At 39.9% G+C, this 27,192-nt stretch overlaps 1 protein-coding gene across 2 annotated transcripts; it reads right to left on the reverse strand.

Annotated features, from left to right (window-relative positions):
- Positions 1-5,827: 5,827 nt before the first annotated feature.
- On the reverse strand, positions 5,828-23,849 carry REDIC1 (regulator of DNA class I crossover intermediates 1). Of its 2 annotated transcripts, none has more exons than XM_085041207.1 (13): positions 22,952-23,849; positions 21,464-21,503; positions 19,259-19,394; positions 17,838-17,970; positions 17,268-17,334; positions 15,358-15,435; positions 13,315-13,421; positions 10,223-10,755; positions 9,913-9,985; positions 9,184-9,244; positions 8,555-8,621; positions 7,725-7,807; positions 5,828-7,150 (listed from the first exon to the last, which is right to left on the reverse strand). In XM_085041207.1, exons 1-13 carry the CDS (start codon positions 22,972-22,974, stop codon positions 6,530-6,532), a joined length of 2,022 nt encoding a protein of 673 aa, XP_084897333.1. In that variant the 5' UTR covers positions 22,975-23,849; the 3' UTR covers positions 5,828-6,529. The 2 variants fall into 2 exon arrangements, with proteins under 2 accessions (XP_084897333.1, XP_084897323.1); XM_085041197.1 differs by having other exon boundaries at positions 15,358-15,453.
- Between the last annotated feature and the right edge of the window lie 3,343 nt (positions 23,850-27,192).

The following is a 27,192-nucleotide window of genomic DNA, read 5'->3' on the forward strand; positions in this document are numbered from 1 at the left end:
AGAAGCACACATCCAAAATTACCTGCCCACAGTCTTGTAACACATTAACACCGACACTACACAGGGAAGGGCTTAGGTGTGTTTTATTGCAGGTAGAAAAGGGGCAGGGAAATGAAAGGCTTCCAAACCAGCCCTGTTCTGTTGATCATTCTTTAGAAGCTCGTGTTGAATAAACCAATCCTTACAAAGCTGCAGGAGTTATGCACAGTGTAAGGAGTGAAGAAGCTGCAGCACACTGGTGCCAAGGGAACACATCCCTTGAGAGGGCTCAGATGTGAGAAGAGAAAGGCCTGCCACTTTCACAAAAGCAGTGAATCCTGTGTCCATCCCCAATGGAAATACAATTACTTAAATATCATTAAAGGTGGAGAAAGGGGGCTGAAGGGGTGGGGGAGGTCCATGCGTAAAGGAACAGTGAGAGTTTGGGGGTCCATCAGGGAGGTGCTTGGAGATACATGAGCAGTTTGAGTGCAGGGGGGGCTGGGTTAGCTAAACTTCATAATCAAGGTGATATGTGGAACTGAGACTGGATCAGGTTGCCAAGGCAACATGAGCAGAAAGAACACAAAGCAAATCCTGAGCAGAGGCTGAAGGAAGTCGGGTATGGAGGATGGTTAATGAAGAGTGTGGGGACGTGGTGTCTCTGCCACACCACTGCGTGATGACAGGGGACAGTGCCAAGCTGTCCTGAGTAGAGGGAGGCAAAGTCAGAAGATGGCACTGGGCTGAGAATGGAGCAGATTATAGGACCAAATCTCTTTCTAAAAGATGGTGGGCTTTTTTTCCAGGACTCAGATTTATAGGCTTAGTCTTTTTTTTTTCTTTTTCTTTTTTTTTTTTTTAAACACTTCTTGGGTGCTGCACTGCATTTTGTTCATCCCTAATCTATCAAGACCACATATATAGAGAATTAGACCCAATTACCATGGTCAGCTCTCTGTTCCCAGCTGCATCTGCCAGTTCATGAATGGTGACAAGGCACAGGAACAGGGTGAGCCAAGCCCTGCTCTGCCGGCACATCCTGCCCTTCTTAACATGTGGCATTTTCAGCCTTCCCAGCCCCACAGCTTTTTGTTTTTCTCAAAGCCATTTCCACAGCTGAGGCTGGTGGAGACCCTATGTCCCCAACTAGCTGTCACCAAACCCCACGTAGAGATTTTCTGCCTGAAGCCTTCACTCAGGGTCACTCAGCATAGCTGTAGTTGCAAAGGGGAGGCTGTTGGCAGTGACATTAGGAGCCATCCTGCAAGTGCCAGATGAGTTCTTGCAGCCTGCAGCAGGTGGCTAGCTCCCCACTGGGAAGTGGTGCCTTGGAATAAGCCTTGCCATGAAATTGGTGCTTGTTTTAATATATTCATGGTGAAATGGCATCAAAACTGTCTGACTGCTCCCAATGACCTCCGTCATTGTCCAGAATGTCTGATACCACAGTGTGCCCTGTTACTGGATTGTCACAAGACATGACTGCAGTCAGAGTCAGTCTGATGCTATGTGGCTTCTCCCATGCTCTCCCTGGTGTTTGGGGTACCCATAACGTGCAGGTTGGCTGAGAGGGCTGAGGGAGAGGCAGCTGTCCCATGCAGCTTTGGAACTAAGCTGGGGCTGGTGTCCCCACTGCTCTCCTCTCATGGGCTGCTAAAATGATGGGAAAAAAGTCAAGAGCAAGCAAAGTTTTTCTAAGCTGGGTGAAGGCTGACTGCCACCTGCAGCCTGGTAGCAGATGAGACGGCTTTTGTATTCTCTCTATATATCAAGTTTCCTTGAGGGCATTGGGACCCCAACGGAGAGTGATGAATGCCTGTAGTTAGTGCAGCCCAATGCTGCAGGGCTGCCAGAGGAGGCTCTGTGGCTGTGGCACTCAGGGATGAATTGGCGTTGGGGTGAAACACTGCTGCTCTTCATTGCTGCATGGAAATGCAGGAGAGTAGATGCAGAAGAGGCAGGAGTTGTGCTCCCTGGAGGTGGAGCAGGGCAGCAGCAGCACCCAGCCTCCCTCCGCATATACCTACAGCTCCCCTTCCTCCAGCCCCAGGCTCCTGCCTTGCTCCCAGCACAGGGAGGAAACAGCCCAGGCAGTGGCTGCCTCCATCTGCAGCAGCTGCTGTGAGCAGGCACAGCTTCCCTGGGGTCACCTACTTGGCATGGCTTTATTCCCCCAGTCCCACTCTGGGTGTCTGGTGACAGCAGCTGGCCATGGCCCGAAGTACCCTGCTCCAGCTGGCCCTGCTCTGAGTGGGGCCTGCAATGGGCAAGCTTGGAGATCCCTGCCAGCTTCAGCTGGTCTGGGGCTCTCAAAAAATTCATTTGTTTGTAGGGAGTGCAGCTTCTACGGAGAGCAAAACTCCTTACAGGCCTCCTGTTTCCCAGTAATGAGCCCAGCCCAGGAAATGAAGTAAATCTTCTGTAATAAGATGTATTGGTTTATCCTACGATCAGCCACAGCTCTGGGTCCTTGGGCCAGACCAGCACCCATGTGCTGAGCATGACACAGTGGCAGTGAATCACAGCCCTCTCTGCAAACATGCACAAGTGGTTGATTTGGACATGTTTTCCCTCACCTCTATTAAATAATTCAACAGGCCTCTTTCAGCCTCCTGCTTTATCTTGACTCACTCACTCTCCACTCTGTCTTTTGGCCCAAGATCCCCCATCACCTCACACAGAGCTGGTGTATCAGCATCCTCTGCAGCCATCTGTGCAGTGCGAGAGCTCACTGCAAATTGGTCCTGTTGGCTTCACATCCACAGGGCTGTGGCACCCAGAGCAAGCACCAGCAGGGTGTGGAGTCACTGCAGTGTGGCTGGAGAGGGAGCAAATGTTCAGTATTCAGCTCACAGAGTCAGGAGACCTGGCTGGAGTTCCACATCACCAGCCCTGGAGAAGCAAGCTCTGATTTGGGTGACTGGGATTGTCACCTCTAACCCGTCAGAGGCTATCAGTGAGAAGAGGCTGAAGAAGCATTGCAGCAAGGTCATTGACTTTTGTGGGCCCAGATTAGGCACTGGATGAAAAATGTTAAATATTTTTTCCAAGAAACCTCATCCTTCCTCAACCTGCCGTCTGCTAAAACCCTTAAAAAGCCAATTCACAGTTTCTACCAGAGAACTAATCACTTGTATGAAGACTTAAGCTTCTCATTTCCTATAATGATAATCCTTCATGAAAATGAAATAAGAATTTCTACAAAGTCTGTGGAAGCCCTTGGCAGAACATCCAGCAACAAACTGTCCATTAATGAACAAACTTTTGTTGGTGCTTGTCCAGAAAAGTTTACCTTGCAGGTTACTGTAATTAGAGCTGATTTTAGAGGGGAAAAATGTTACCAGCTGCATAATAAAACTGATTCTGACTGACACAGTAGCATTTGCAGTGAGAGTCTTTTGATCTATATTTAGAAGCACTTGACACTGATAAAAAATGCTCCTGTTTTTGGTTAATTGCAGGTACCCTTCTGTCCTTTTACCCAAAAAAACTCTACTTACTATGGATGCTTACCAAACACATGTAAAAACATGTCTATTTCCATGGCCTCCCTGGAGGCTGAGCATGCTGCCAGGAAGTATAACATGGATGAAAAAGAAGTGTCTGTGCCTAAGCTGTTGCCTCAGAGAAAGCAGATCATGCCTGAATGCACATAGTGAGGTGACAGTCATTACTGTAGGCTACAAATATTGATGGATTAATACCATCAGCTGCTGAATTATCAGCTGAAGAAAGCACCATTTGAGGCTACTACTTCCTATTAAACCAAACTCAGCTCTTCCCAGAAGTCACAAGAAATTCAGGGGAAAGAAAGCACCTGAGCAGAGGGGCAGACTGGTGCTGAGCTAAGGAGAAAGCACAAGTCTCTTTTAATGCAATAGTAGTAATGTAAATACTTTAAAATACTTCTCTAGTAGCTAAAAAGAGCATGCTGCCTTACTCATCATCACTGCTAGCACACAAACCACTACAAAGATAGTCTTCTTTCTTCTGATTGCTTTGCAATTACAGTTAAAATGGTAAGGTAATTTGATTTTATATACTCTCATCCAAAGGCTTTGAAACATGATCATCTACAGTGATTGACATATCCCAAGTGGTGAATTATTGCATTAGAAACATGTATGCAGCTCTTACATACAGCCAGTCCAAGGGTGTGTGTCTGGCACTGAGCAATGGAATTTCAGTCCTTACTGGGAAATGGTGCAATCTGGGCTGGAACCTGGCTGGAACCCAACAGATTGTGAGAGCTTCTATATAAGTGGCTGAAGTGAAAATAAACAATACCCACTGAAAGGCTCTAAATGATGATAAATATGAGAGATAACTTGAAAAAGAGCATTTGAAACCCCCCCATATACATCCACATGGTGCAACTGTCCCTCCCAGTTCCAATGTGCATTCTTTGTCCCATATGTTCACAGGCACAGACTGGGAATATGTCTGCTCAGAGGCCAGCTCTGCAGATCAGGAGTATCTGCCTGATTGGGTAGCTCACTTCAGTGTAAAACTCACCACAGGTGAGAAGTCCCAGTAACAATGCCACTGTCACAGAAATCAGGAGCAGAACTTCCACTGCAAGCTACTGGCAGTTCATCTCAGTTTGGGCCACTTCAGCACCTTTCTAACCCAGATACCAAAGAACTCTCTGGCCACAAGGCAATTTTACATCTGCCAGGGTAATAAAACCCCTCCAGTCTAAAGTGTACAGTGCTGGAGCTTTTAGCTATAATGTGCCACTCTGGCCTCTGCCACAGTACATTGCAGGAGGCTGGCAGGCCAAGTTCCTTGGAGCCTCATCAGCCATGGGGGAGGCTGGGAAGCTGGACATTCACCATTGGAAGGACTGGCAGGGCCATACCAGGTGTGAGGGGCTGTTGGGAAAGCAGGAATGTCCTCATTCAAGGCAGCATGGCCACTGCTGGTGTGGCACAATCTGAACAGTGTCACGCTGAATGAACAACTGTGCTTTGGAAACCACTGGTAAAAACTGAGCTTTCAGAAAATCACAGCTGTTCAAATAAATTATATTTCCTGTGAAGAAGATGAATATTGCAGCTTAAAAAAATTACTAGGGATTTTGCTTTGACAATAAATTGAGGCAACCTAAAAAAGAAAATCTGCTTATGTCAAGCCTTAGGAAGTGGGCAGTGAATTGGCTAAGTGGTGGTTACATGGTTGGGAAGTCTGGCTGTGCAACTCACTTCTTATGTATGCATTTTATACATATAGAAGACAATGCTATTTTCTTCCAAGTACAGACAAGTCCACTGACATTTCTGAGGTGCTATTTTTAAAAACAGCACAGCCATAAACCAGCAAACCATTGAACAATGTAGACCTTCTTTTAAAAATTACTCTTACCTTCAAAAATAAAACCCAGCAGCAAACACAGCCACTAATTTGATGATGAGAACAGAGAATGGTGATGAGTCTTATCTGGGCTGGGTGACACATACCCCTTCTACAAAACATAGAAAAGAAGCTGACCTGGTGGAAATAAGGGCAGTGAATCTTTTAACAGCAGACTCCATGGGGAAAGCACAACATATTAGCCTTACAGAGGCAAATCTCCTACTGTTTAAGGAAGTCTCCAGCACAGCTTTTGCCCAAGCCTAGCTTGTGCAGAAGAGAAACCCTGCATGCAGCCAGCTGGCTAATGCCAGCACAGACAGACACATAGGTTTTATACATACACACACACACACACATAGTTAAGATATATAGAGAGAAATATCTATATAGAAGTGAAGGTGTATGGATCTGTAAGTAGATGTCAGTAACAGTGAGTCTCCCTGCCACCTTTTCCAGGAACTTTTTAGAAGGCAAGAATATAACCTAGAAATAATATTATCAGAAACTTTTATTTGTTGTGATTTGTAGCTTCACACAAATACTGAAATGAACAAGGAAGTAGCTCAGATTTTCAATTTGCAGACAGAATACAGATTTGACACATAAAAGATTTGTTAGTATTAACGGCCAGAAAATGAGTCAATAGATCTCCATGGAAGGAAAATTGAGCATTTTAAAAAACTTAATAAATTAGTTCTTTAAAAATTACATTCTATTCTATGTGTGCAGATGTACATTTTTTGTTGTTTCCCATTTTTGTGTTTAGTATGAACATGCAGCAAAAAGTGAGTTTGTTTGTTAAAATGGGTAGGAACCAGACAATTGCTCTGAACTCAGAGCCACATTAAATATGTTTTTAAGTAAAACAACATCTCTCCACTACCTTACAAGAAACAAAGTCAATCAATTCCAAACTACAGAATCTTATAGATATATGATGAGGACGCCAATCTAATTCCTAATGTTTTCATTTACTAGGCTATTGTAAAATCCTTTGTTAATAGTTGGGTATCTCTAGAAGCCCATACTTTGAGATAACAGTAGGCAGATAGAAATCCATAGTTAGTTACAGCAAACAAATAGTAAGAATATCTTTTGTCTAACCAGGCTAGGAAAATCAAAATATGCCCACTGAATGAAACACAGAGAACAGGACAAAACTTTTGTGTTCCTTACGTGCCATTATAGCTGGTCACTGCTTTTCTCTCTTCTTCATTTGATCAATGTAGCTCAGCACCTCTAGAGTCCTCCTGCCGGCCAGACTCAGGTACTCGGTCTCAGAAGAGAAGGCACCTGTCCCAGCCGCGCTGCCGGTGCCCCCGGGCTGCGGCACCTCCTGCACTGCCCGTTCGTGCTCTCCTGCGGTGCCGGCGGTGCTGGGAGGAGTGACCCCGCCCGGGCTGCGGGCAGCGGGGAGGGAACCCCCACAGCTGCACACCCGCAGGATGTCACACTGGGTGGCCACATCCACCTTCTCTACTTCTGTCACAGAGAGCTCGGTCTGCGACCAAACATCGCACCTGGTGCTGCGACTGACATGCTCCCTCTTAAGGGCGCGGTGTGATGAACCCTGAGACAGGGCTTTGTGGGTTTTATTTTCCTCCTTGCTGGCACAAAAATTAGAGTTTTTCTCCTGAAGATTGATTGCTTCTTCTCTAGCCAGAGTACTGCTGGGCTGCATAGCCACAGCTCTGGTGTGAGAGCTCTTGGGGGCCTTTCTGCTTGCTGAGGCTGAGAATAGGTTGGCATTATGTGTCTTCAAGGACGGTTCATTCAGATATTCCTTCTTTTTGGCTGTGTCTTCTTCTTCAGACTGTTTGAACAGAATTGTGCAATTGCAACTGTTAGTTCAATAACTAAGGACTAGCTAATAACTAAGTTAGTGAAATAAACAGAAAGGCCAGAGCTATCTGGTTTTGGTTGTTTGCGGGTTTTTTTCATTCTTTTTCCAAGACTTCTGGCTTTTGTTGATGAGAAGGTGACCAAGGCAGACCTTCACTCTCACTTGCACTTTATACTCTTACACTGGCATTTTTGTGTTCAAGAACAACTGAAAACACACAGTGTGTCAAATCATTCTGCTTTACAGCCATGTAATGTAAGGCAGCTATACATCTAGGAAGAGCACAGAACCTTGCTTAGCATCTTCCCACAGTCATGCTACTGCAATTCCACAAGGCCAGTCATTATCAAGAGAACAGACCACATGTCTGGTCAAACTACTTAGGAAAATTTACAGCTAATAATTTCTTGGCCTCCTCACACAAGAAGTTGCCTCGTACAAAACAAAATGAGATTCTAGCTATATCCACCCTTAGGATTGGGTAGCTGCACTCAGGCATAGTCATTCAAATGAAGCCCTGCCAACCCACAAAGGGTTTACTCACCGTGTCAGAACTAGAGCTCAAATAGCTCTCAGTCTGCCTTGGAGAGTAACTGTGAGACTGGCTGCTGAGTGGCGATTCCACATCTTGAAAAATTAAGATGAAAAAGAAAGAAAGGTTACTTACCAAGAACTCCCCAAAGATCCAACTCTCAAGTACAGCATGTAGAATTAAACATTACTATTTCCGGTGCAGTTTTAAGATACTGTTTAAAGAACAAAATGTTAGCAAGGTCAATCTAGTTCTTAGCCATAGCCAGTTCTTCTCCTCTCAGGTCTACACATCTTAACAGAAGTTGTGAGATGGTTCCCCCAAAGCCTCAGCTGTGCTGTTAGCAGCAGAATGTGCTGCCCAAAAGGAGGAGGGACTCTGCTGAGCACAGGCTGCGAGAGAGCATAGCAGACTCCATACAGCCATTCTCCACTGGCTGCCATACAAGTTACATGTTTTGTTCTTGGAACCCCCGAGAGATCTCCTACTCTGAAATGCAGCCAGCATAGCTGACCCTACAGCTACTGAGGGAGCAGGAAGGATGTAGGATTGCCTAGCTGACTCCCCTCCCTCTGTCCACATATGGAGTGAGTGATAGCATATAGTCTAGTGGAAGAGAATATCTCTTCAAGGAAAAGCAAACACAGGTAGTTCTTAGCTACCTGGTAATGCTAGTTGTCTTTTTACCATGCTGCGTGAATCAGAAATACAAGCCCTCATCAAACGCAACATCCTAAAAAGATCATTTCCCTTGGCTTTAAAAGGGAACTTTTAAAGTTCTTTAACTGTTTCAGTTTCACATGTAGAGAAAAAAATTTTGATTATGTATAAATGGTACTAACCTGTCTCCATCTCACAAAGATCTGAACTCACTCCAAATTTATACTCTTTCTCTTGTGCTGTTGTGAACTGTTAAAAACAGTAAGATATTAATACTGAGGGTTCAGCTGGATCAGCATCACAGGTTAAGAGAGGAACATTCAGTTTCTGTATTACATAAAGGAGTCACTGCACTGTACCACAGATTAAGAGGTATTTGTACCCCTGAGCAGTACCATATGTACCTGGGTGACTTCTACAAGCAAGACATCCGAAACACTTTTTATATGTATACTGGCACAAAGCTCCTTTATAATACTGAAGCATCCTGCATAGAATGGCTGGACATTGCCTGCAGAACCTGATCCTAAGTGTTGATGGGTAACTTACACAATGTCTTTCAGGCATCAGCTAAGGTGTGAATCAAACCTTGTGAATTGTGAACCTAAAAGTGCTGTTTATCTGAATCATGTCACTAGAAGCAGCTCTTTCTGAATTCCTTACAGAAACCATGATGGAAAAGAAGCTTCTAGAGTAGTTAATTCAGTAAAGCTATATTCAGTTTCTAACTATTCTGGACAACGCTTCTCCACCTCAAATTAATTGTTTGAACAGTAGGATTGACAAAAAAATATGTGTTTTAAAAAGTTACCTCTTCAAATACAAAGAGATGGTTCTGACTCCAGGCTGTTTCTTTCACAGACTCGTTATCACTGAGGAATGCAAATGCAAAGTTCTCTGGTAAGTGATTTTCCCTCCAGTATTTTTATTTTTTTTCTGAGTTAAGTCTTTACGGGTGACTTTTCTGTCTTCAATTTTACTTTGTCTTCAGTAACCATCAAATGCTTCCCATTACTGAGATCACTGAACTTACCTCTGAACCTGAGATTTAACACCAAGGATATATTTTTCATAAACTTCACTTCTGTTGAAATGCAAAATGGAATTGAAGTGATGACAGAAGATAATGCTGTTTTGTGAAATGGAAGGTGCTATGTATCAGAGTCTTTGAAAAACAAGTCTTTTGTGAAACACAGGGCACTCACATAGCCCAGGGAAGACACTTACTTGCTCTGTAGCCAGTGGAATGAGACAGAGTCTTTTAAGGACAAGCCAGATCAACTTAACTTGAGGAACTCAAAACTGTCCCATGAAGCAGTATTTCTGTGTACTTATTATGGGCAGATACACAAACACATAATGGGCTTACCTGTGCATAAATTTATTCACATTATACACTACTATTTTCACTGAGAAAACTTGAGTCCTCGGTAATACTGTTTAGAATTTTGTCTTCCTGTCCTCTTAGCAAGATTTCTCCAATCCAGCAAGGTCTCTGCAGTTATCACTAGTTAATAGATTGGTAATTTCCATAACTCACCTTTTTTTGCTTGAATAAATCTGCACATTCTCCTTTAAGCTATTCTGCTGATCGTGGTGATAAGCAAATGTCTCTAAAATTAAAAAAAAAAAAAAAAAGTAAACCTTGATTTTAAAATGCAATAGAATAAATGTAATTTGAATATAAAGATTTCTGTCAAGTTTTTAAATAATTGGATTGAAAATTAAGTGAATGAATTTCTGAAGATTCATGATGTTTTCAAGTGGGGCAGATACATCTCTGGATATAAGACACATGTCTTTAAGAGAATAAAACCCAGAATACATATCCCTGTAAAGCTGACACGCACTGATTTTTTCAAGGTTTGCTTTTTTTTCTTTCTTTTCACAGGGTATGAAATAGCGCTGTCCCTTATGTCCCTTCTTCAGGTGGGCTTCATGAAATCCACTGGTTTCCTTGGAGCTTGCACTTGCAGCATTGTTACTTTTAAAGAAAACCTGTTCTGGAGCTGTGAAAAGGCCTTCAAGATGTCTGTCTACAGAATTTTCTTTAGCATTGATTGCAGGATAAACCTTTCTAGTGTCAGAAGAATAATTTCTGTTGGTCATTTTATTTCTAACATCAGGACCAGTGAAAAAAATGTCAGTATTACTTTGGTCAGCAAAAGGATTAAAATGCTTTGTGGAAGGATTACTGTGTTTTGGCTGGCTCTCATCTTCAAATAGTGCCAGAAAGGAACAATCACTTCCATCTTGGGGACCTTTCGGTTCTGCAGTTTCTTTCACAATGTCAAATATTGGTTCTTTTATTCCTTCACAGTTTTCTAATTCATTACTGGCCATTATCACTGGATTTTTCTTGGCAGAATTCATATGGTCTAGCCTGGGGGTAGGGGATGAGGTGTAACAGGGATAGAAAAGAAAAACATTTTGCTTAGTACACAAATAAGCAAAATACTGACTTCTAGCACAACACTTTATGATAACTTGATGATAAAAATCTTAAAGACTTCACTGCTCATTACTTTTGTTTTTATCTTGAATGTACAGTATTTCAATGGGAAAAGTGCACATTTTATTATATTTCTGCCTACTTAATAGTAAGATTGATTTAGAAGGAGTTCTACTTCCTAATGTCTCCAATTATACAAAGCCATGGAGCACATCCTCCTGAAGAGGGAACTGTGATTTATAAAATCAGCCACAGTATGTCACTGCTGCTCCACCAGCTGACCAAAGGCAGGCACTTCGGGGAAAAAAAGAAAAAGGGGGGAAAAATAAAGAGGAAGACAGTTTCTTCCATTCACAAAAGTACTTTGTTCTCCAAGACTATATTTCTCTTCCATACTGAAAGCCCATAATAAATTACTTTCATTTGTACTTGAGATCAGTAATCCTGATTCAGCACAGAACTTCTCTGTTCCACTGTCAGGAGGCCAGTCAGACATTTTGTTAGACTCCTACTTCCCTACCCCACTTCTGAGAGTAGCGGTTTTGTAGATGTTATCATGCAAGCATCACGGGCATTAAAGCTTTCATGCTTTCACTTGGCTCTTAATCTAACGTTTTCACTGTTTTTTTTCCAGGCTGGATCTGCTGACTGACCTCTCAGAAACTGAGCAAAAAGCTGAGATTCTTCTGAAAGACAGAGATATGGTAAAGAAGGCCATTCAAAGAAGCCCCTGTCTTTAAAACGTTCTGAGCAATGCTATCAATGAAACTGGAAAACTGCAATGTAGTACAGAAAATTCTTACTGGAGAAAAATTCTGTGGTGTTTTGATCATCAAATACTTGGAACTGGATAAAGATTCTATGGAACCTAAATGGTTTCTCTAAGTTTCCTCTACTTACAGAAACCTCTCCAGAACAGTTTCAGAAGGCTAAACACACTAGAGTTTGTTCCTGAAGATACTTCAGGACAGATCTACACGAGAATAACAAAACCATTTTGTGAAGCAATTCAGAGAGCCTTTCTCAACTCCAGATGAACATTTTGTAATGCAAAGTAAAAGTTAAGAGTAGATGAGGAAATGTGACATGTAAAATTTTTAATTAATATTCAATGACCTTGAGGTGCTACAGCTCTCAAGAATTACGCACATTGATTACATCCTCAGCATGTTACATTAAACAATTGCATAAATTTACACTCTGCTTTTCACATACAGTGAAAGAAACTCCCTTCACAAAAGAACTGTGATCTCTTGAGGAATAAAAATTTGGCTACAGTGGATGAAAACGAAACAAACATAATACAAAGAAATGGATTTGAAGAGCAGTTGGAAAGGAGATGTTGTTAGTGAGCCATGAATGGGTAGAAGACAAGAGGAGGGGTGAGCCATGTTAGTGAGCCATGAATGGGTAGAAGACATAAGCAAATGAATGCAGGCCTGATGGCTGGTGGAGAAATGAGAGGTGTAGATGAGATAAGGTTATGTAGGACTTTAATGTAAAGATATTAATTGGGAATTCACTGAGATATACAGCAAGATGAATGCTATGCTCATTTTAGGTTTTGCTGGAGAAAGCCAGGAGAAGCTACAAGAAGAGTGGAAGGTGGCTGATGTGTCTAGTCATCATTTGGCCAGTGAGTTTATCAGTCACTTGACTCCCCAAGAAAACAGGCTGTAGGCACTTCAAGAACAGCAAAATACTATATAGCCTTTTTATGTCTCTATCCAGCCCAAGCTAGAGATGGACAGGAACTTTCAACCAGATTGCTGACTTATGGAATAAAAGAAGTAAAGTAAGATTAGCTATGTAAGACCTCTAGATCCAAGGGAAAGAGCCTCTGGAAAGAAAATGAAATAAAATGTTCAGCACAAATGAGTCTGACGCTAAACCATCTGAAATTCAAAGGATTTTTAATCAGCACATACAAAAAGAAATATATTCTTGATTTCTATCCGTTCTTTTAAAAACAAAGTGTATATTCTCATAAAAGTATTTAAAATCAATTATAGAGAAAAAAAGAAAGCTATAGTAGGATCACATATGAAAGAGAAGGAAAGCAAATGCTTTATTCCTGAAATCTCAAGTACAAACAATATAGGTGGAGATACTTAATTGTTTCTGCATCAAGATCATCAGAAAAGCACTTGCAACAGTGCCAAGAGCTAATAACACCAGGTGTAGCTTCCCCCATCCCCGTGGCCTGTTAGTGAATCTGTGCTATCATTCATGGTAGCAAAACTATCATGTTTGTGACATTGCAAAAAATAGGATCATAGTTCCAAGTGCCTACCCAAAATTCAGATTTTGTTGCCCTTCAGCAAATTTAAATAGCTTTGTATGTTTAGTATTTCCATTTGATTTTAATTTGCATTTGAAAAACACCAAAAGTCAGTGAAAAAAAAGTAGCAACAAGCTTCAGATTATTTTAGTATTTTTCTTAATTAAACTTGACTGTTATTTCCTTTTTAATGTAAAATCACTGCCTACCTATGAAACGGCTCAAAGAGTTCTTGAGCCACTGTATCACACTTCCTGAAAATACACTGGCTTGGAGGTTTTGTAGTCCAAGGGTCTTGATCAAGACTATTTCCTGGCTGAGAAAATAGTAGAAGCTGTCAAACTCTGAATATACATAGTTCTTATAGTCTTTAAAACTTTCAACTTGAGTTTGCAAACAATATATATATTTTCCCGCTACTTTTATTTCTTTTTATCTTTACAGCATAACCCCAAACCTCCTTACAGCCCAACTGTTGCCCAGCAGACTTTAGCCAACAGACAACTACTTCAAGCATGATGGTAACAGAAAGTCTTTTCTTTTCCTATTGTCCATTTATCTGGCTCATAGCTGCCCGTTTTGGCTACTAGGATCCCATGAGAAACCTTGCCAAAAGTCTTCCTCAGGTCAAGGTAAATAATGCCTGCTGTTCTCTCTAATTCACAGAGCTACTAATTTCATCACAGAAAGCAATTGGGTCCACCAGGCACAGTACAACCTTCAAAAATCTGATGGCTGTTTGCAGACACCTTCTTGTTCCTCATGTACCTTGGGAGTTTAGCTCCTTGATCCTTCCAGAGATAGAAGTGAGATGATGCTCCAACAGATTATGCTTTCATTTTTGCAGATGGACATAAAATTTGTGTATTTCTTCTCACTGGCAAGCTTTTCTGATCACCACAGTCTTACAAGGATGATAAATATCTGCCCTGCAGTGATGTCATCCACCACCCTGAATACACTTGGATGGACTCTGTCCAGTCTCATCTACTTCTATATGTCCAGGTTACAGTGGATTCCCTAACTTGTTCCTTCACTACTGTTTTGTACAACTCTTCCCCAGCTGACTGTGTTTTAAGATGAGAGAGCACAACTTGTCTGAAAAACTTGAAGCAAAGCAGCTTTTGAGTACCTCAGGCTTTTCCATGTCCTTTATCACTAGGTCTCAACTCTATTTAGCTGTGGACAGCATTTTTCTTGATTTCCTTTCTTTGATGACACACCCACAGAAGTCCTCCTTGCTGTTCTTCTTAACCATTGTGATTTTCAGCTCTGACCATCCTAATGCCACCTCTCCACGCCAAGGGGATGCTCCTGTACTCTTCCTGAGTTGCCCATTCCTCTTTCCACACTTCCTCATTGCATTTGAGCTTAGTGAGGAGTTCCCTGATTCAGCCAGACTGGCCTCCAGAATCTAATCATTCTCTTGCATGCAGAGGTGGACTGTCCTTGTGTTTTGAAAACATCTTTCTTGGGCTTCTTTGTTCTTCAGGTCAGCTTCCTGTGGGTTTTGGCCTACTCATTTCCTGAAAAACCCATCATCTCCCCTTCTGACACCCCTGGAGCACTTCTTCCTCCCTTACCTCAAGACTTTAGAATACCATTGGTGAAACACATAGAATTTGTTTTATTATTTCCAATGAATAATATATTTGCTAAAAATAAAGCATATTTTATTTGCTATCACTTTTTAAAGAATGATTCTTTTAAGAATCACAAAGTTAAGAAAAAGAAAAAAATAGCAATCTGCATCAGAACAAATAACTTTTGTTTCTTAAATATAATGAGATAAACAGTGGGCTTTTCTCAATCCTTTTAGAGCATTGAGAATTCTGTAAGACCTTTGTTACTCACTGAGACATTACAAGATAAAAAATTAGGTCATGGGATCACCCAGGATCATGCAACACCCAGTTACACTCACTGTATGTCTAAGAAAGTCATATTTATAATATATTTCAGCTTTCTTTAATCAACTTTACAAGCCAGAAACAAAAGAAAGCCAGCATTATGCGACTAATTCTCTTTCTGCAGGTATCAGCAGTACTGAGAACTCAGTGAACAAAAGCTCAAATTGAGCTTATTTCAGAACAACAAAAGACATATATTTGTATATACAGAATATTCATTGCCACCAGCCTACAAGAAATGTTGATCACTCATAATTATCTTTGCCATTACACTAGTGTTATACACCAAATAAATGAAAGTTAGTTTAAAATAATTCCATGGATGTAAAACATTAACCAAACCTGGTTTTGTAGCTTCTTTTCAAAGGTCTGTTCCCACATGTTGCCCATTAGGTTGGTGTCGAAATTTTCTTCTGAAAGCTGTGTACAGTTAAAGAACTGAAAACAGAGGAGGACAACGGACAAGCACTAAAAGCTCTTGCCGTATTGTCTACATCTTCCATACTAGAATCAACATAGCCTAATTCTGTTACTTGTGACAGCTAGACAAAACATAACAAAGAGATATTTTATTTATCTAAAACTCTTTTGATTTAAGCATGAAGTTCAAATAATCAAGCCTCTTTATATCTTTTACATCTCTGCACATAAATCGCAAGGAAGAGAAAATTTTCATATATTCTGATATGAGTTTTTCATGGAAAACTTAACACAATAAGTGCTTATTTCAGGGAAACATGCAAGTACCTACTTAATCTGAAGCATGCACACAAATGCTATCCTGAGGAGAGACGGATATAAATACATTTTTAGCTTTAGATGTGTAGGCAAATCATTGGTTCTTAAGCAGTTGCTGAGTTGGTTCTTAAGTAGTAAAATGAAAAGTATTTTACTCCATTGAGAAAAGAATTCTGGACTGTTGTGATACGAACAATGTTACGTCAAGCAGATCAGAACACAAGGAGAAATGTGAAGACAAAATTCATGAAATGTCACTGTATCCTCAGCTACATGGAAGTAATGCACAAACTACTAATAGGGTGCAAAAGATTTGGACATTATTTGCACAAAGTCTTTGTACCACAAAATTGCAAGTCTCCATAAAGCTGAAGTATATGAATTTGATAGCCCATCTTTCTGCTTAATACAGTAGAAAAATCTTAATTACTCAACTTGGATGTACTTCAACTTGTGAAGATGTTCAAAACAGCTATTTGCAACATACAGGCCTTAGACTGTATTTTTTGACCCACAGACTAAATTAGCTTTCATTATCACGTTTTGATAAATGGATGTTAATTTGTGCATACAGGTGTAAAATACGGAAAAACATATTTATCATCTTGATCATTATTTCTGGACACACTAAATCTGCAATATGTCCTCTCTGTCATTACGAAACATTAAAAAGGGTCATAAGGGAAGGCTGGCTTCATGTCATATAAAAAAAAAGTAGTAGCAGCTCCTGGTGATCTTGGTTGAAACAGAGACAGCTAAAATTTTCACCCATCCTATGTAATTCTTCCTCACTCAAAAGAAAGGAACTTGGAACATTAGAAAATATCTGTCTTTTTTACCCTAGGAAAACATGTTTTGGCAAAATGAATGCAATAACTTATAGAACAATACTGTACATCTTTCGAAAGCATCTTTTCCTCAAAATTCTATGTGATATGAAGAGCAGGAGTCAGTGGAGCAAGTCTGAGTAACATAAACTAAGTGTCTTCCAAGAAACTTACCAACTTTATTTTTAGTTGTTTTATTTTTATAAGCAACACTTGAGTGGGTCATAAAAAAGCCTGAGTTCCATGTAGAGAATGTTTTTCACTGTAACTTCAATAAATGTATGAATTTTCCAATTCTATCCACTGAGGCTTGCACTTAAGTTCCTCTTGAAGACTCACTTCGGTTTATGCTTCCCCCATTCCATCATTTCACATTTCTGCATATTTTTTACATTTACCTGCTGTTGTTCTCCCATAACCTCTGTCCTTCATGACTAGTTTAGAGCACAGATATTCTGAAATAATTTTGAAAATGCCTGAAACAAGTTGAGCCTTTCAAGAAATCTGTAAGCAGTAGCAGGAACAAATATGTGACTGGAAAATAATATTTCAATATAGTCTTAGAGAGGAAGAAGACTTCACGTGTTTCAGTATCCATGAGATGTGGCCATTCTTTGAAAAATAACTTAAAAATACAATAAATTACTGCACATTTTTAGTCTTATATCATAAAACCAATAAACTTACATTATGTTTGGATTTTGCTTTTTCTGAGAGATGCTGTTTTCTGCTCTCCAATATTTGCTTTTGTAACCTTGTAAAATGAATAAAAACATCTTATGAAACACAAGATACAAGATCCAAAAGATTAAAATATTCTGAGTATTAATTTCAAAAAAATGTAGGAATATTTTCCCACACATCTTAAAACAGCCTGATTCTTATGCAGTAATGAGCTGCCTGTCTGTGAGTTGGTCACTTTAGGGTGTCTGATGCTGGACAGGAAAACAGTGTAAGTGGGCAATCCTGTTTGAATAACGTGCTCCTTGAATAAACTTAGTGTAGGTACCTGACATGAATAAAGACATTACATTTTTAAAAAAAAAACTCTCCGCTTCATGTGCACTTTTTTATTTGGAATTTAGTAATCACTCTCACACAGTAAGAGTAACATTAGAATCACAGGAGTGATTGTGAAAGTTCCCTGTTTACAATGGTATATTTATGTTTTCTTAATACCCCAGATCTAAGACTATAATGAAATACCTCTTCCAGAACCTCATTATTGCATAACTATTGCCTAATTTATAAAAGTACCTTCTCTGGACATCATCTAAGTTAGACTTATGTTGTGTACGTAGGGGTGATGTGGGAAGTTCTAAGTTATGTCTCCTAATGGGTTTTTTCTCATCTTCAGTGATATCGATGTGGACTGGCTTCCTCACATTCTCTGCAATCAAAGTATTTGGTATGTCAGTGCTGGCCTTGGAGAAAGTTTTGAGGTTCCTGAATTTTCATTAGAGTACAAAAGCTGTTATTTTAGATTTTTTTAATCCATTTAAAGCCGTATTTGTTGCTTTCTTTGCTACTAACAATACAAAAACTCTATTCTAGATGGCACGCCTGTAGAAAGTCAGCCACTGTGTGGAGACAGGTTCTGTTGCCCTCTTCTGTCACCTTCTACTCTTCTGAGCATAGGAAAACAAATTTTCCATAATCTGGTTAATGAATATGCCACAGGTAATAAGAACCATAGAATCATACAATCATTTAGGTTGAAGAATACCTTTAAGATCATTGAGTCCAACCATTAACCCAGAACTGCCACATCCACTACTACACCATATCAATAAGTACCACACCTACATATAAAGAGCTAGGACTCAAGTTTTAGTGATGTTTCTCTAGAAGTTGATAATCTGGGTTTAACTGACAAGACTATTCCAAATGCCTCCAAAATTATGTAAAAGGATGTGGATGAGAAATGGACCCATTCAACAGCAAAGAGAAAAATAAATGGATGTAGGGTGAAATTAATTAATAGAATGGGTAAGGTAATTAGGGTGTGTAGTGGTTTAGAAATGGTATTTTCCAATTTAGTGTTCCCACGGAAACACTCCAGACCATGTGCTGCTTGCTCCCTCTTCCCCTTTTCCATCTCACTCTCCCTTTCCTTTTCCCTCTTCTCCTCCCTCTGCAGTGGGATGGAGGAGAATTGGAGGCACAAAAGATAATGATCATGGGTTGAGATAAGAACGATTTACTGGAAACAAAAATGAAATACGAAACAAACTGTAACAGCAATAATAACATGATGATTCACAGGCAGGTGCTTAACATTCCCTGCTTGCTTGCTTGCTTACCGCTACCCCACTGGATGAGACTCCTTCCCCTGCTGCCCCCTGTGCATGATGTGAGAAGGTATAGAAAAACCTCAGGGTCCTGGCCATGCCTCTCCTTGCTACTGCAGACATTAACCCTGGCCTGGCATGGAACCAGGTCACTGTACTTTAAGGCTTTAAAGGTGAAGTAGGCAGGAGCCAAAGTTATTTGATTCCTCTTATGTCCTGACTTTTTATTAAGTCATAATTTCTGTATTCATGTACAATTTTTTATTTTAAAAAATAAAACACCATTTAATTGAGGGTTAAGTTGTAAGTAGAAGAACAAGAACTAAAATAACAGCAGTAGTAGTTAAGAATAACTAATAATGAGAAGTCAGAATACCTAAAACTCACCAGTGTTTTCTTTTTTGGTTGATATTTGGTTAAGCACATATAGATTAAGAAGATCCAAACTGACTGCTGAACTTTTAGGAGATGATACTTCCAGAAGCTTCATCTTTGACTTAAGTTTCTTTCTTTCAAAGTATTCCTTAATTTTTTTAAGGAGAGAGTAAGTTTTTGACAGAAGCTTGAACAACACATTGCCAGTACAGATCATCTTTTGAAATTAGCAAGACTTAGTAAATTATTCCTAGTAATAGAAGCACATGGGTAAGCATCTCTGAATTCTCACACCCTGTTTGCTGTTAATTTTTATTATTGCCTTGAAAAAGAATGCAAATATAATTTGGTCATATTCAAAATAAATCATTGTTATCTTGATGCCAAAGATTTGGCCCTTAAACACTAATTCCTCAAATTTTGTGTACAATCACTAAAAATGTTTCTTTAAAATAAAAGATACCAAATATGCCAAGGACAAAGTCTTAAAAGAATTTAAACTTGGGCTTTTTAGGGAATGTATAAGATAAGCAAAAAAATCAGCAAGATTGCATACACCAGATGTGCCATCTATAATGATGCGAAGAGTTTACTGCTCTCCAAATTTGTCTTTCTTGATAAAGAAAAAAGTCTTCTGACAAAACCAAACCAAACCAAACCAAAAAACACACTAAAAAAAGTAAAAAAGAAAAGTCTCTAAGACTCAGAATCAGAAAGAATTTTTGTTACAAGGAATATAAAGAGATATGACTGACACTTTAAATATATCAGGCCAATAATATAGGAAACCCCCTCCATTTTGTAGAGACTATTAATAACCATCCAAAAATCATTAACATCAAGTACAGCAGATGAATAAACAAACACAAAGAGTAAGATTTACTTCTTCTAACCCCAAGACGGATATTGAAAACTGAAGGCTATGCCAAAGCAAAAAATAACATTGTTTTTTCTTCTGAAATGTAATTCCTCTCATGATTGCAGTTACATGTAACTAACATACCCAACATGTTCATTGGTAACTAATTTTCAGTATAATTTATTACCTTTATATTTCTAAGATTATATCATCTATGGAAAATATCTGTTCTTCAGTTAAGAAGAATATCTTCAGTAAGGCAAAATCAGCCTGTGTACAAATCAACACTTCAAAATTCATGTTACTTTGGGGTCCACACCCCTAAGATGTATCCACCTCCCTTCAGTGTCCCAGATTTTTTTTTCCATCACATTTACATTACCAAATTACTAATAATTGTGTAATAGCAATAAGAAAACTACCACTGTGTATAGTACTTTAGTCCTACATTACTAAAAGTAATCCTGTCTCAGATCTTTTCCTGTTTTTCCTTCTTCACTGAAGCAAATCACGTAAGTGCAATATAAATTATGAGGCTTAGACCAGTTATCCCTGAGAAAACAGACATGCTCACAGGCCTCCAGGAAACTGGGAAAGCAGTGAGGACAAGCTGCTGATTGGTCCCACATTCTCATGTGTAAAGGTTTTAATTTCAGCAATTGTCTTCATACAGTCAGCCTGTTCTTCATCTACCTCTATATACCTGTGCACCTGCTCTGGGCATTGAGGGTATCAGCTTCAGGGATGGAGCTTCCCTAAACTGTTTCTTTTTTTCCTGCTGCTCAGGAGAAACTGACTCAGTTTATTATGGTTATAGCCATTTTCTCTTACTGCTTTCTTTCTCTTTCCTGTTGGAAAGGTCTTTTGCTATGCCAGGGATAAGTTTGATTCTCTTTTTTCACTTTCAGATTCAAAATACAAATAAGCTGTGCCCCTTTTCCAAATGCCAGATAAAGTACTTCAATGAGCCTAACATCCTTTTATGTGGCCCAGAAGAATAGCTGTGTATGTGTGTGTTAGGCCAGCTGACCTTGTGCTTATCACTCTGAGGCTGCAAGCAGTCCCATGTGTCAGCACACAGCAACACAACATGGTAACAGAAGTAATCCAGGAAAACCAAAATTGGGCACAGCCATTCATTCATCATTCACGCTTTCTCTGGTTCCTTCCTCTTACTGCTAGAATTCAGTGCAGTAAATCTAGAACAAGAGTTTTGCCCTAAAAGTCGGGCGAACACATTGTAACTGTTAAACTACTATTTCAAATCTCACTACAAACGCTTTGAAAGTTTTACCAAAGTGAACCCACTCAAGAATTTATATTACAATATAAAATCCCATATGGCTGAAACTGTTTACCTTTTGTTTTCTCCTTCCCTGCTTTAATAAGATTCTGCTCCTGAAAAATGGGAATAATTATTTTTTTAATTGCAAAAGTATCATCTTGAGTCATGGCTTGAATTTCTCATCAATGGTACTGAGAATTTAGGACACAGATATGTTATATTATGTTATAAGTTATGTTATAATGGATCAAACCTTCAGGTAGTAAAGTCAACGTATCTCTGTTGAAGTAATTTTGACTGACCTTAGTTTACTCTGGCAAGGATAGGACCATGTTCTGTATTAGGCTTCCAAATAACATTTAACATTAAAAGAGAAGTGAGCTTCCTCTGTGAGCAGAGTAAGCATGGCTGCAGTCCTCAGGTCAGTAAGATTAGGACTTTTTTTGAGGTTTAGAAATATGGAGTATCCCCCTGGAATTACTTTTTTTTTTTTCTTTTCTCATGCTTAAACTTACAACAATCTTTCCAAACATATGCATATGACATTCACCCTTGCAGTGGGGAGAAGCCTCACTGATGAGTTTTCCTGACACCTAAAATGCAAACCCAGATTCACCCAAGGAACCCTAACAGATCCTACCAGCACCACCAAGCAGCAGGTTGATTTTTATTCGCTAAATGCGTGCAACACTCCTACACACTGTGTTTTCTTACAGAGGGCATGACAGACAGACATTTAGGAATAAGTTGGGGTTGGTGTTTTGGGGTTTTTCCAACTGAAACTCCCCCTTCCTGCTGCTTCACAGAGGCAACATGCAGAAAACCCAGTTTTCTGGGAAGACTTTCAGAGGGGTAGGGTATTCTTTTAGTTTGATTCTGCACAGAGTCTCAATGATTATAAAGGTGTGTTCAGCAATGCTGCTTCCCAATAGCTGACAAAATCTGTGGAGTTTACACTTCTAGTAGATGGGCAGAGGGCACAGCACCTAAAGAAACTGAACATGATCCTTTTTTTAATCGTTACAATTCAGTTTGTGATGTTTTACTATTCCAGTGAATCTCAATACCTGCACATCTTTTTTCCCAAATGGCAACCACTGCCGTTTGTGAGGGTGTGAGAAAAGGTCTCATCCAGTCCCTACCTGTGGAGAGACACTGAGCCCAACCATGATCCCCTGCCTGGGGAGGGAGGGCAGCTGCACCTCCTCACACAGCCTGGCTCAGCAGGGGACTCTGGGGCTGTCACACACCATGGCCTGCTGCTCTGTGAGGGGACACCAGGCCTGAAACACACGCTGTGGCACTACTGTCTGTAGAGAGACAATGGTTCTGTCCCAAACACCATGGCTATGCCCAGTTTGTGAGGGGAAATGAGGCCTGAAACACACACCATGGGTGAGACACACCATGGCTGTGCTTAGTTTGTGAGGGGACACCATGGCAGTGCCTGGTTTGTGAGAGAACTTCAGGGTTGTTAAATGCATCATGGCGGTGCCCAGCCTGTGAGGGACACTGATACAGCATGGAGCTGTTTCTGCCAGCTTTGAAGAGCTTCACTCACCGACTGCCACCGACCCAGTTCATTTTGTGCCGCTGAGGAGGCAGGGAGGGAGGGCTGCCCTATGTGCTGCTGGCAGTACAGTGGAGGCAATGGCTACCCAGGGCTGGTTTGCAGCCTCCCAGCAGGGCTACAGGGCCCTTCTGTGGGCCTTCTCCACCCTGGGAGCACCAGGGCAGCTGCTCTCCGTGCCCCCAGGCTGGCAGAGAAGGAAAGCGTGGTACAGGGACTGGCACACAAAGGGGAAAGATACAGAAAGCCAAGCAAGGCAGCTGATGGGGAAGAGGCAATGCTCTGGTTGCTGCTGCCCTTCCTCTACCCCGGTGTTTCCATACAAGCTGCGGCCAAAGCCGTCGCCCTTTCCCAAGGGAGTCATGAGTGTCATCTTGTCCCAAGTGAATCCATTTGTCTTTCAGGTCCAGCTTGTCTCTGCTACAACCACTGTAATTTTTACGGCAAGAGAAAAGTACTTTCCTCTCCATCCTGCTCTTCCTCAGGTATTTTAGGGGTAACAGGGGAATCAGTGAACATTTTCTAGCAGTAGGTGTTGCCCTAGGTGCTGCCTAATGAGCTGTTGTGTGTAAATGCGACAAACCCTCGAGGAGAGATGCAGAGCCACCCAGGGAATCTTGGCAGCAACACAGCTCCACTCACTCCCTTCCCTGTAACTCACTGCCATCATTTCAACAAGTGAAGGCACCCATTTACAAAACAATCATCAAAATTCTGTATTAATCTTTTCCTGTAGTGTTTCTTTACTGAGTTACCTTTAACCTAACATTTTTCAGGGTAGTAAAGTTTGATTAGCATTAGGACAACAATGTGAAGAGTGTTCAGAGTAGATATCAGGAGTCCAATACTAAAAATTATCCAAGGTATTTTTCTTTCTAATACTTCTAATTTGACTAAAGTGCTTAAAGAATCTGATGAGTATGCATAAGTGTTCTTGTAACAACACTAGATTAAAATCTTCATCATAAATTATATCTGTATTTTAAGTCTATGTGTCTCTGCAGCTAATATGACAGATGACAGACTGACAATTTATTTAACTTCATCACTTCAAAAATTAATTTTTCAATTCCATCTAGTGTAAATGTTTAACTTGTTAATACTCTGCCTAAGATATAGTTCCATGTATAACATAAACAAATCCCTTTCACTTTTGTTTTTCTAATATATTATATTTTCTATATCACCATTACTCTTGCTTTGTCACAGTATTGTCTAGATTTAAAGAAAAACAGTGGACTTTTCTTTATGTTTGACTTATTTTATCTGGTAGTTTGCAGTTATTTGTAGAATCCCGGAAAAGTGACGTGGCAGTTTCAATTAATTATTTATCAACATAAGAAATCTTCTCCTCCTCAAATTATTTCTTGCTGATAAAGCTAATGACCTTTCAAACAGTCATAAATGAAAAAATCAGTTCTTTCTTTGAGCAGGGCAAAGTATAAAATTAAATAAGACTTGAGATGCATATGATTATATTTCCAGTGTTTTCATATTTTGCCTGGACTGACAACATTTTAAAAGTTTGAAATAATCTACTTGAATTTCTGAGTGATGTCTTAATTTCAAACAGTTGCAGGACATTATTATTAATTTTTAAAAGGTCATGAGAATGAGTTTCATGGAGCTTAATTGATTCTTTGGGAAGCAAAGTAAGTATATAACAAACAGGCTTCCTCTATTTGTCAGAAACTGAAGTTTAAAAAATTCCCTTTTTTCTAGCTTTACAGCCACTTTTCAGAATAACTATATCCTTATGTTCCTTTATTAACGAAGTATTATAAAGGATCTTCTTCAGAACAGCTTTCCAACCTTCAGCACCCAAGTTTTCCTCTCTGACATGCTTCTTTCATTATCAGATCAGCTCTAGATATAAAAGAGATATCAAAGCAGCCCAAAGCAGTCTAGGAAAGCATGTCTCCAGGGAGGCTGGTGTTGAAATGCTGACTGTGCAACTTCTGGCACCCAGCTTTGAGTAGGTCCTTACGGTACTCCTGTATAATCAAGTAAGAGAGAGGGAAGTCTGATGAGTGTCTCAAGCACTTAAGTTAGGCTCCTACTCTGTGTCCCAACACACTCAGAGAGGAAGCAGCTAATTTAGACAATGAAACCGTGAATTCAGTGTGTGCCAACCCTCTCTGCAGCATTATCATACCCTCAAGGTTTGAATACGCTTCGTTCCCTAAGCAGGACAGTTTTTCCCTTGAGTGAACAGACACTGCTTATGTAAAATCTTATATTCACCAGAGACAGAAAGAGAGAAACAGAGAGAAGATGCGTTTCCAAGTAATTTCTTAGAACTAACTGCAAATGGTTCGCATGCTTCTTAATGAATCTTCCCCTTTCCTACATGATTCCTACTCTAGGTGCTCTTTATAATGAAGGGATTACTAAAAAGATGAATGTGAAGTAAAAAACCCAAAACAAACCCAAACTAATGAATCTCACTGTTGGGTTTAAATATTTTACAACATTACTGGTTTTATGTTAACTTACCATATTTTAACTATGATTTTTGTTTGATCTTGATATCTAGCATTAGGTAACTAAATCCATCTGTAGAAAACTGCATAAAAGATGCAAGGAAACTAAAATGCTTTTCCATCTGTCTAGGGTGAGAATTTCTGGTATTTTTAAATACCAGGATACACTTATTTAGATCCCGAAATATTGACCTAATTATCTAATGCTAGGAATGCATGACTAAAAAAAGCCTGACTCTGTTCCAAGTGGAAGCTTTTCTTTGGCAAATGCAGTGCTTCAACTTTGTTTAGAATTGCATGGCCTTCTTCCAGTCAATATTCAATGCCCATGCCCTTCCTTGAGAGATCAGCTTATGGAGAAATAAAGCAACAGTGTCCTTGTAGTGTTTTATACTAACCTGGTTGATGGTTTTGCCCTAAAAGAGTTATTTTTAAATGATGGCTGTGATATTGCAAAATCATGATAGAGTCTGAGGAAGTTTAAAGCAGAAGACAAAACTTGATTTAAAAACAAAGTTTCCCCTTTTAAAAGTAGTTCCTCTTGAAAGACAAATCTCACTTTCAATTAATTTGATGAAAGGTCCTTCCCCTATTCACCTTTAAAGGGTGGAGAGATAGTAGATAGCAGAGAGGCTAAATAGTTTCCAAACACAGCAAACTGGCCAGCTCAGAGGGAAGCACCTAATCTACCTGGGTTGAAATTCAATGCCCAGCTGAGAAGAGCACGGGATTGGATCTGCATGGCAAACCACCAGCCAGGACAGTACCACTGACAACAATAGGCTGACACATTGCTATATGAAGCAGATGCCATTCTTAGGTAGCGTTATTTAGATGGAATACTTTTTTACAGAATGAACTCTCAAGACAAAGTGCAGTCCTTGGCTTGATGGAGAACAATGCATGAGATCTTTTAAAGAACCTTGTGTTGAAAACCCCTCTTTATAAAAACAGTATTTCTTTAAAGATTAACAAAGACCAAAGAATCCTGTGTAGATGTAGATAGGGAATAATGTAAAAAGCAAATCAGGAGAGGGAACTAAAAGAATGAAATTCTTACAAGGGGTTAGGAAAAAGTTGAAGGATACCAGACTTCCAGTAAAGAAACAGTCTGAACCATAGCAAAAAGATAACAGAATGGAACATGAACTCAGAGAAAAATACAAACACAATTACAACAGGCCAGAAAAGATGGGGAAAAAACTAGGCAAAGTAACCAAACTACTAAGTCATTCTTCTTCACATCAACTAGGAGCAAAAGCTTGCTTGAAAGTCTAAAGGGTCAATTGATGGCCAAGGTACAACATGAGTGCTCAGAAGAGAGATGGATGTTACAGAAAAGACTTTTTGCATCAGGATTCATTGATGAGGAAACTGGGGAGAACTTTATGCAGAAATCCTTTCTGCAGAACTCAGTGAGGATCTATCCAAAGTGAAAATAACAGCAGATGAGGTCAAAATGGTCTTACCTAAACAGAATGAAGACTAGCAGAGCACCAGGACTGAATTGTATTCAATGAAGATTTATATAATGCAGCACTGCAGAAAGGACCACTTGAATTTGGAGTCATCTTGGAGATTAGAGGGTAGCAAATGTGACACAATTTTAAAAATAACAATTTTGTGGCAATTCAGAAAGCTTACTTCTGCACAAAAAAAATAGTAGGAATTATAGGCCAGCATAGCTTCTGTAGATGGAAGTTGCTGTACAAAACATGTAGAAAAGAGTGATTGCTGCAGTCTTGATGG

The sequence above is a fragment of the Lichenostomus cassidix genome, chromosome 1Aa (genome assembly GCF_008360975.1).
Source record: "Lichenostomus cassidix isolate B80296 chromosome 1Aa, HeHo_3.0, whole genome shotgun sequence".
In the NCBI taxonomy this organism is placed as follows: domain Eukaryota; kingdom Metazoa; phylum Chordata; class Aves; order Passeriformes; family Meliphagidae; genus Lichenostomus; species Lichenostomus cassidix.

What these genes read in the sequence shown, in the direction of transcription:
- REDIC1 (XM_085041197.1), bottom strand. Translation starts at nt 22,974, where the DNA reads ATGAACTGGGTCGGTGGCAGTCG. An exon ending in AACTGGGTCGGTGGCAGTCG is followed by an intron (nt 21,504 to 22,951) that starts GTGAGTGAAGCT and finishes CCCATTTTTCAG; the next exon opens with GAGCAGAATCTTATTAAAGC. An exon ending in ATCTCTTTGTATTTGAAGAG is followed by an intron (nt 8,622 to 9,183) that starts GTAACTTTTTAA and finishes TGTTTTTAACAG; the next exon opens with TTCACAACAGCACAAGAGAA.